Genomic DNA, 11,009 nt, shown 5'->3' with positions numbered 1-11,009 from the left:
AAGCACAAGGGTTAAAATTTTCTAAAAGGAGAAGAAAAACACCAAACAAAAGCAAAACACAACTTCTTATTTCTCATCCTGATTTTGAAATAGAAAATAAAAATTTTCCTAGTATTTTGTTCTAGGTAAATCTAACAAGTTCTAAAAAGTAGAGACAGTTGGCTCTGGTTTTCTCAATTTAAGTACTGGGCATTCACAGGAGTTTTCAAGGAAGCTCTGCTGAAGGCTCATAAATTATTCTCATCAATTTAATTATTGATGCTGAAAAAATATCCTGCATAGGATTTTTATCTTGATGGAATTCCTGGCATGGTTTTATTAGAACCTGAAGGATACTTTCCACATGGCCTCAAAATACGTTCTAAGAAGATGAATTTAAAACTGTTTCAGGGAAGGATGTTTGGAATCATCCCAGGTCTTTGGTAATTTAGACATCAAGTGGGTCAGGCTCTCTCCCAGTCTTCTTTCAGGGGCTTAGCAAGACGTCTCCTTGGTAACATGTCTGCGGGCTGCTCAGCTGCGTGGCGTCAGCCTCACTCTCATGGAATGGGAGTACAGTGTCCCCCTGGGGATTTTGGTAGCCTTGGCCTCTCACTTGTGCCACATTACTGGCAGAAAGGAATTTCAGCTGGGATTGAAGCAATTTAGTGTTCTCAGTGGTCATTTAGGTTATTGGTGGAATTTCCCAGCCAACCATTTGGGAAAGATTACAGCCTAGTAGCAGCAGATTGGGTTGTTGAGTCTTACTTACTTGTAGCCCAAATGAATGTGTCTAAATATGAAGCACTCTTTGTGGACGGGGGTACGGCAGTCTCTCCTTACGTATGACACCACATATATGGTGGAAGTCAAGTGGTGCAGGGCATTCGGCCTGTTTCTCTTGAATCTACCTTTTATAAAATATCTTCTGTTTCTTTGCTTTGCATTTTGAGTTTTTGCTAATTTGGAAGTTAGAGCTGATAGCCATAGAGGTGAGTAAAGAGTCGTATACATATATATCCATCCATGCATAAACATAGCCACATGTGCATGTATCTAGTAGAGCTGACTGTAAATTAATCTTTGAGAAAACAGGCTGTAAATGAGGTATTCAGTGTAAGTGTTAAGTTTCATGTGAGATTCAAATTCAGACAACTGACTCTGACTGGCTACAATTCACAGATGCTTTTAAGAAGCTTAAGATGCGTTTAAAAAGCAAGTCTAGAAAGAAGTAAGGACGTAACCAATTGAGAGACTGACATCTCTCATGTCGTAGCCAGAGGCATCACCAAGAACCTGAACAGATGTGGTGGGAAGTACGATAACGAGAGTCATAATGCATTTCAGTATTTTATAAAATCACTATACTGCATGCATTTGTTGCATATTTAAATGTTTTGTTGGTTCTTCTAAGAACATATAGCAGGAAATACCTTAACAAAACCCTCTCTATAATAATTTACAGAAATGGAGTTTATGTGGGACTATCATAACATATAAACATGTTCTGAGTTAGAACAGTTAAGTATGATTTCTAGCCTATCTGTAGACATGGTAGATTATTAGTTCAAAGAACTGCTGGAGTTGGGTTCAAAGCTTGGAGTTCAGTCAAAGAACTGCTGGTTTGGTTTGTTTGTTCTGTACCCTTGCCCCTCAATCTAAGACCTGCCCTTCTTCAGGTTTGGAAAGACAATCGTTTTATATTCATCTTTCTTTATTCAAAAAGGAGCTTGAAAATAGTCTTCTGATAGCCATTCTATAAAATGTATCCCCAAGTGTATGTTAGCCTGTTACAGTTGTTAGTTCAAGTTGGCTAATGCTCTTGATCCACCCCCATTCTTTGTTTCCCAAGTTCAAATTCAAGAAGACACAAAGATATCTAGGTAGAAAAACTCAAATAGATACTTTTAAGGAAACAGAAGCAAATGGCTTCCTACAGAAAATATATTCAGACTGTCTCCACAGAAAGGTATCATAAGAAACTCGCACCTACATTTAGGTTATTCTCACTTTAAAAACCAGATCATTGTAGCTCTCCTTATTTGCAACTTACCTGTGCGAAAACTGGTCAGTACTTTCCCCACTTAAATTTTTTAAAAAGGGTTACCCCCGATAGTCACCACTTTGTAGGATAAAAGTTGTCCTGAGAAAGGTCCTGGGAATAGAGCAGTTAAAAGAAAAACTATAATTTTACATTTTCCACACTCCTTTCCAAGTATGGGAGCCCACACATACTGCTCAGCAAGTTTGTCACGACTCTTAAAAGATTGGCCATTTTATAATATGAGGTAAAAGTAGTTGCTATTTATCTGAGCAACGATAAATGTTTTTATCAGAGACAACAGAATGTAACAAAATGTGATAGAAACTGTTTAGTCTGTTTCAAGGATGTGGCAGTGAAAGACAGTAATTGTCTTATCCCATTATTTTGCTCTTTTTTTTTTTTTTTAATTCTTTCCTGATTCTTGTCCCCCAGATTTAAGCCTTAGGATCAAGGCAAAAAGATTGCATTTCAGCCATGAATTGTAGAAGATTTTGAATGAAAATCATTACTTTTTCAGGGAATTAGTGTCAGTTTCTTAAGAAGGAAGAAATATTGGGCAGCAGTTCTCATTTGAATGACATTCCCAGAAAAGCATTAGTAAGTCTCAACACAGTAGGGCCATTTGAGATGACTCAGCAGAGATGGTGCTTTGCCCTCTCTGGTCTCCTTTCAGAGGGGCTGGTGGGAAGGAAGCTTTCCATTGGTAATGCACACAGGTCTGCCTATCATTCCACATCAAAGACACAGTGGGCAAGTCACCAACTGCAGAGCCAGTTAGAGCACGTTTTGGGGTCCGGATTCTTGAGAGAGCTACTTAATGAGATGGAAATTTTGCCCCAGATTTTCAGCTGTGCTTTTCTCACTTCAAAAGAAATTCCTGAACTAAGCGATTCCCCATAGTTAGAAGCGTTTTTTAAAGAAAAAACTACTTCATATTTTCATTCCTCTTGGCAATGCCTAAAACTATGGCAAGAGAAATTCTAGACTCCTTGATTTTTATGCAGATGATTCAAACCAGATGATCATAACCTTTTCATGGAAGCAATAGGTACATTTAGTCCCCAGAGGCCTGGGCTTATTCTAGAGCTTCAGGGGAGAGGCCCCACAGAAGGATGTGTGTGTTTGAGATAAGGAAGAGGATCTCTGGTGGCGGCCCCTGGGCACAGTTAAAGAGGGCTGCTTAGATGCTGACTGGCCAGCTGAACAGCCTGATTAAAACACAGAGAAACTTAGACCTTTCTCTGCTTGCTTTTGCCACATCAGAACCTCTAATTTCTCACGGGAGGCGACTTAGATCAATAAGATTAGAATTTTCAGTAGGCAGAATCTTTTCATGTGTGATGTTCTTTCTGATTATTTTTTAATGTGTCTAGTGTTTCCCCTTAAATTCCCTGTTAATCCTGTTATTTTGTTCTCTAGATACTTGGCTTGGTGTTTTCCATGGTCCTATATTGCCAGATCGGGAACAAATGAGTCTGTGGATGTGTCAAGCTATATCATCAGTCGAACCCCTTTAAAATTTTGCTTCGGCTTTGTAACATTAAATATGTAAGTGCTACATATATCAGGAGTAACTGTCCTATTATAATGTCTCATTTAGCTAGACCACAGGCATCTTCTAGACATACTGAACGTATTTAAGATTTGAAGGCTCTAACAACGATATGAATGTGTATTTTTACTCAAAATAAAAGAAATGCGGTCTACTTTGGTGCTTTTCCATGTCTGATCATTGTATTCAGGTGGTACTGTGCTCACAGTGTTGATCTGGAGCCCCCCAGTGGAGTAATCTTCATCACCAGGTGACAGGCCTAGACAGCTAAGCTGACAGTCGGGGAGTTTTCAGAAACAACAGTATCTTTTATGCAGTCTGCCAACCACCGGGGATACAATTGAATTAAGTCTGAAGCTGCAGTATTTGGGAGTTGCCATCTCTTTCCATTTATGGCAGTGACTACCAATGGTGGTGTCTCTCCCTCCCTGCACATTTATTGTGGAAACAAGAAGATCTGAGTGTGCTTCCCAGCCATCACGCCTCTGGGAGCTCTGCCTTCCCCTGGGACTCAGCAGTTGCAACTTCTCCTTTTGTCTAGTTCTCAGAAACATTTTAAAATTTGCTTTCCATGGAAATATAATATACCTACAGTCAAGTGAATAAATCTTAAGTGTGTAGCTCTGTGAACATGTAACACCTGTGTAAGCACCGTTCCGACCAAGATGTGGAACATTTCTAGATACCACATGCTCCTCTGTGTCCTGCCGAGGAGTGAGCTGTGTCCAGCTCACACACCCTGACTGGCCTTGCCACATGTATCTCTTCCCAATCTGTGTTCAGTGACAAGGTACACTGGTAGCTTGACGTCTACCATGGTGGTGGCAGGATTTATACCATGAAAATTTGCAAATGCTGTTAATTCAGGGTTTTTCTGCTTTCCTTTCTTTCCTTTTCTTTTTCTTTTCCTCTCCCTCCGTCTCTCTCTCTTTCTTTTTCTTATTCTCTTCTCTTCTTTTCTTTCTTTCTTTCTTTCTTTCAGAGCTGAGTGGTCAACATTTACTGATGCACTGCCCCTCTCTCTCTAAGTACTCCCTTAGAGATAACCACTCCTCTGACTTCTGTGACTGTAGACTTGTTAGCCTGGTTTGGAACGTCCTCTAAGTGGAATAATAAAGCATGCACTCTGGCTTTGTCGGTTTTGCCCGTTGCTCATGAGATTCATCTATATTCCTGCGCAAGATTCATCTATATTCCTGCATGAGATTCATCTATATTCCTGCACGAGATTCATCTATATTCCTGTGCAAGATTCATCTATATTCCTGCGCAAGATTCATCTATATTCCTGCACGAGATTCATCTATATTCCTGCACGAGATTCATCTATATTACCGAGTGACATTCATCTGTATTCCTGTGTGCAGCTGCAGTTCGCCCCAGTTGGTGTGCAGTATTCCATCCCGTACAGATAGATCACAGTGTAGCTGTTTATTCTTCTGGTGAAGAGCATTTGGTTTCCTCTCTGGCCAATTATAAATAAAGCTTCTATGAACATTCTTTTGAGTGTCCTTTGTTCCATAAATTGTCCTTATTTCTGGATATACACACTGAAGTAGAACTGCTTTGTAAACATAGGTTTAATTTTAATAGTTCCAAAGAAATTTTCTAATGTGGTTGTGTTATTATGCTAACTAGAAATATAGAGACATTCAGGGTTGCTGCTTGTTCAAGGGGCTAGTTTGGTTACAAAAGGTGGGGGGGGGAGGGGTTTAGCAAGCCCTTAACAAAATGGAGTACGTCTGGTTCACTTGCTCAAAATAGATGGAGTTAGGGCATCCTAGTACCATTACTAGACCAATTTGCAGATAGGGAAACTAGGGCCCAGAGAGTTCAACTAGCACTTCTTGGGTCATGCAACTACTCAGTGCAGGTGTTGTGATTCAAGTCTAAGAGACTCAAACCTGTCACTGTGTCATTTTGTCATATCTTACAGTGTTATTGGCTGAAATTGATAAGGAAATGAATATTAAAGTGTCTATTGCATCACATCAGGTACATGATGGGGGCTCAATAAATATTATCTGGTATTAATTATATAAAGAACCTGTGTTAGTCAGCATTAGCTGAAAAACAGAAACCCTTCAGCTATTTCAAACAACAGGACTATAAGGCCGGGAACTGCTCTATTCATGTCAGCCCCAGACGCCACAAGAAAATGCAGCCAAGTGAGTGACGTAAGCAGCAGAAACATCTTTTCTCAGAGTTCTGGAGGCCAAGAAGTCCAAGATCAAGTGCCGGCAGATTCAGTTCCTGGAGTGGCCTCTCTTCACAGCTTACAGACCAACTCCTTGCTGTGACTTTACATGATAAGGAAAGAGAGTGAGCGAGAGAGCGAGAGCCCTGATGTGTCCTCTTCTGAGGACAGTATCAGCTCAGGGCATCATCCTTACACTCTTATTTAACATTAATTACTTACTCCAAATACAGCCACAGTGGGAGTTACAGTTTCTTTTTGACATTTGAATCTTAGAGGGGCATGATCTAGCCTATAACAACTATGTGCATAGGTGACAGAAAAAGCAAGAAGCTAAATGGGATCATCAGGGTAAGCCAGAGATTAACAACAGAGGGGAGTGGCTGCCCCCCTTACTCACCGAGGGACAGAGATAATTTTACCAGACTGCAGGACCCAGCGCCACCTTGAGGAAGAAGGAAGCCATGGCACAAGCCACAGAGGAAGGGTGGCCTAGCAGAAATGGGAGCCATGAAGGTGACTCTGCAGCTCAATCAGAAGAGAGAACAGAGAGAAATGCCCTGGCTTCTTCCCATGTGCCCAGTCCAATCACTGTCAAACCCTCCATTGGCTGAGCCCCTAAGAAGCCAGAAAACAAGGGGGCTTGGGAAATGTAGTTTCCTCTGATAGAAAGCAGAGCAAGGCTCATACTGAGAGCAAACTGGGGAAAGACTGTTAGAGCAGGCACAGAGGCAGTGAACTTTCTGCAAAAAGGGTATGAAAATTGTGTGCAGTACAACATAGAATCTTTGTAAAAAGTTTCTTAGATTCTTTCTCTTTTGTCTCAAGTTTACAGCACTTTAGGGACAGAGAGGACTTACTGAGACTCGTCTTCACTGGGGCCATCTGGCAACATCTGGAGACACCTTTGGTTGCTACAGGTGGCATAGGAGGAAGGTGTCACTGGCATCTAACAGCAGAAGCCAGACAGAAATGCTTCTAAACACTTCACCATGCACAGTAAAGTGCCCACAACAAAGAATTAGTCTGCCAAAATGTCAGTAGGGCTGTGGTTGAAAAACCCTGCTTTAGAGAATTATATATAAACAACAAAATATTCTCCCTGAGGACAGTAAGTTTCACGCTACTGTGGAAAGTAACTGGAGTCAGAAGTCGTCCTAGACCAGGCACTGACAGCTTGTTTGTTCTGTAATTTTGCAAGTCACTTGAGTTTCCTCATCTTAAAATTAATTTTGTCAAAAAGATATTTACGTCTTCTAGTGTTACTAAAATTTCTGAATGTACTCACTTCTTCCTTGTGCTTAGTTTTCTCCTGCAGGCATTTTTATATATCAATATTTACTGATAGTTTACCTAGGTTTTAATTTTATTCTTTGGTCCTGGAGGTGATTACAAAGGAAGATTTTACTCTCACGAAAGCTACTAGATTCAGATTTAAGAATAAACTTACTCTTTACCTAAATGCTTCCAAGATCAAACCATAATATTCAAAATATATTAGATTTAATTAAATTCTTTAAGAACTGTAGAAAGAACAAAATAAAAGGAAACTCTCATCAAATTGTTGACTCAGTGTAGATGGAAATGTTTCTTCCAGTTCAGAGAGATGTAAGAATTACCTTCATTATGCCGAAGAGTACCCAATTACACTAATTTACAGACAGGAAATTTACATAAGAGTTTGGCAAATGCTTCTTAAATCTGTCCACTTCCCTATCTGTCTTATCTCTCACAGTCTCTCCTGAGGAAAGGTCACTGCAATAATCTCATGATGGTTTTTTCTACATTTGTTTCTTCCTTCTTCATATTACCCTTGGTTCTGCGGGAATAATCTCCAGTGCAGATATTATCAAGTGGTATTACTTTCTCCCAAGATTAGAGAATCTTTACTGGTCCTGCACTGACTACAGGCCCTTCCTAAGCACTGGAGTCCACCTTTCCTGCCCATCTGCAGACATTCGTCCATGTCCATGCCATGGACCTTCACATTTCTGCTCTTCTGTCACACCTTTGTCTCCTTGCCATGCTGCTCCCTAGTCCCAGAATAAACTGCATATTCATGTTGTTGGATTCTTCAATGTCATCTACATCAAATGTCACCTCCTCTATGAAGCTTTTCTGGATCCAAACAGGATCAGATTTATTTTATACTCATTCACATTTTTGCATAGTATGTTACACTAAAATATCATTTATCCTAATATATTTTGGCTACTTTTCATTTCTGAATTTTATTATAGGTTCCCTGAATTGAATTTATATTCTAGGCCCTAGCATGTTACCAGGAATATATACTACATCAATGAGCATGTGTTGTCATTAATATCATCTGGTCCATTTGAAAGAAGGTATTATAGGCGTGAGCCACTGCGCTCAGCCTCCCAAGTGTGGGGATTGCAGGTGTGAGCCACTGCGCCCAGCCTCCCAAGTGCGGGGATTGCAGGCGTGAGCCACTGCGCCCAGCCTCCCAAGTGCGGGGATTGCAGGCGTGAGCCACTGCGCCCAGCCTCCCAAGTGCTGGGATTGCAGGCGTGAGCCACTGCGCCCAGCCTTTTGTTTTTACTCTAAAAGGCAGTTTCTTTTTCCACATGGAAGTATGAACATATTATCATATAAAATAAAATACAATGACTGAATTCTTACAAAATTGTTTAATTATTTTATAATTATGCTAACACATAATTAAATGAGACGCATATCATTTATCATTCTAAGAAAATTAAAGTGTCATAACAGATATTTCTCTGTGAGGAAGAGAGAAAAACAGATTATCTCTTAATCTGTCTAAGGCACTGATGACAGCAAAATGGTTCGTGAGAGGAGTTTGCTTAGTTGCTACCTCCATTTCCTTTTTCTTACAATGAGTGGTGATCAAGAGCCATAAAACCTGGAGTCGGAATCACTGGGGCTCAAATAATGGCTTCACCACCTAGTAGCTGAGTGATCTTGGGATGTGGCTTTATTTCTCTGTATTTCATCTGAAAACTAAGAATAAAAAGAAATCTCCATAGGGCTATTGCAAGATTAAATGAGACAATACTTGGAATTGTTTAGAGCATATAGTGCAGTTATACTTAGTATGTGTTAGTAGCCATAATGTCATTATTATAAGAATAACACATAGGATTAGCATTTAAAGATACACTTACTTAGTTTTGGGTTTGGTTATGAAGCTTCTTTATACTTCAAAGAAAGTTTAGGGCCATCACAACTTCATCTTCAAAGTCCCAAGTGTTTGAAATGAATGTTGACAATAACTCCACCACAGAATGATAAATCTTCTGCTCAGAATCTCTTCTCAAGGCTGACATCCAGCTTTCATATTAACTAGTGAAACCAAAAAGCCAGAAAAGGGACAGTGGGCCAGGAACTGAGCTGCACAGAATGATGGACAGTAAATGTAAGGGGATGTAATGTGGAATCGTTACCATGTTCAATAGCACACATGAAGACAAATGGAGAGACAGCTCTGTCAGCCTTGCTGGCAAGGTGAGACCCAAATAAGTCAAGTCTATTTAATATAATCTGAGCATCAGTTGTGGCAGAGCCAAGAGCAATAACTAACAGAAGCAAACTGGACATTGCACCTGGCTCATAACATCTCCCAGAGTAATTTGTAACACTATTTCAAATGATTCCAATAGAACATGTTGTTCTCTGCAGAAATTGTTATTTTGGAAAACAGGTTAGGGTTCATAGCAACACTGGAGATGAAAATTATCAGGAATGTTGTAAACAAGTAAGAAATCATTAATAAGCTCATAACTTAAAGACATAATACATAGTGGAAGCAGGTTTCTTTTTTTTAATAATGAAAAAATGCCTACTATAGAGATAAGCAGGTCAGGCTAATGAAGCCCCATTAAGTATCAAATGCACATAGGATGCAGCAGGGTGTGGCCAGCGCTTGCTGCATTGAGAATGGGAGAGTCTCTTGGGCCTGGAAGCTGAACTATGGCTCGTAAGTGAGGCTGTGGGCCTGGCTCTAAGTGAGGCTGGCTGACTTTCTAATACCTTTTTCTATCCTCATAATTATCCCTTAGTGATTCAAAATTCCCAACATTGGAAAGAACTTTCAAAAGATCTAAAGATCTAAAAATCCTTAGATAAAATGAGCAAGTTTCTGATGGAAGAGTAAACTTTCTTTCCTGGGAAGCATCCAGCTATGAAAAATCTAGAAATGGAAACACCACAGATTTGAAAAACATAAAGCAGAAATTTTATTTTCCCTATTACCTAGCTTATGTAATTATCCTATATTTTTATGGTCAAATGGTAGTAATGTGGGTCCTAGTTGAAGACCTGGGAAACTTATAATATTCAGTCAGGGGAGAAGAAAAGGAAGAAAAGGTGGTTGAAATTATAAGGCTGCTAAATCTCCAAAGGGAAATGGCCATTCAAGGAAGATTCAGCTCTCGCTGATGGATTAAATTGCAATGGTGGATTACTTGTGGGAAAATTCCTTATGTAATTTATCCAGTTATTAAAGGAAAATAAAAGACCATGCTATGTAAAAGAGGAAGTTGGACCAGGAATCAACATTCATTTGGTAGATGTCAGCTATTGGTCAGGCTCAAGACTGGGTACTTTGAATGCTTCATCCCAAAGGAGCATCTCAATACTTCTGCCTGGATCCCACACATAGAAATTTAGAATTCATTCATGATTACACCATGCAGCTGAGGTTGAGAACCACTGCCCTGAAGGGAATTCATGAGAACTACTTCCTGCTTGGCAGCACCTTTTTTTCTTGTGCTGTTGAATTCCATAAATGTTCTTAGGTACCTTCATGTCACCTACAATAACAGAGTCACCTTGAAACACCCAATAATTCTTTAATATTTTTCACTCTTGAACTTGTATACCAATCTCACAAATTCAAAGTTAGGCATTGCTATGACTTGAATGTGTCCCTCAAATTTCATGTGTTAGAAACTTAATCCCCAATGCAACAGTGTGGAGAGGTAGGTAGGACCTTTAAGAGGTGATTAGCTTAACAGGGCTGAGTGCAGAAAAGCTAACTCACTCAAAGTGCTTTTTCTACTTTCTAATTCTACTGCAGGAATCAACACACAAGACTTCTCTGATCAAATGTGTGGGGGCTTTTCCTCAGCAACACAAAAACAATCAGTTCTACAGCAGACTCTATCTGGGTGTGCTCTTAATTAATTATTCTGACACTATCTACCTGGCCATAGCATCATACCCTACAGGCTGATGGCTCAGTCCACAAAACT

The 11,009-nt window shown here is 39.8% G+C and overlaps 1 protein-coding gene across 1 annotated transcript in view; it reads left to right on the top strand.

Moving 5' to 3' along the window:
• TSPAN8 (tetraspanin 8) overlaps positions 1-3,718 on the top strand; it is a 28,437-nt gene extending 24,719 nt beyond the window's left edge. The window contains exon 7 of the mRNA XM_003798949.3: positions 3,443-3,718. Coding sequence (XP_003798997.1) covers positions 3,443-3,496 — 54 coding nt within the window. The 3' untranslated portion in view covers positions 3,497-3,718. The remainder of the gene's footprint in view (positions 1-3,442) is intronic.
• Positions 3,719-11,009: the final 7,291 nt, after the last annotated feature.

This window comes from Otolemur garnettii, unplaced genomic scaffold (genome assembly GCF_000181295.1).
Source record: "Otolemur garnettii isolate 467f Iridium unplaced genomic scaffold, OtoGar3 scaffold00143, whole genome shotgun sequence".
Lineage (NCBI taxonomy): Eukaryota > Metazoa > Chordata > Mammalia > Primates > Galagidae > Otolemur > Otolemur garnettii.
Note: the sequence above shows the minus strand (reverse complement) of the source record. Positions and strands in the feature narration are given on the sequence as shown.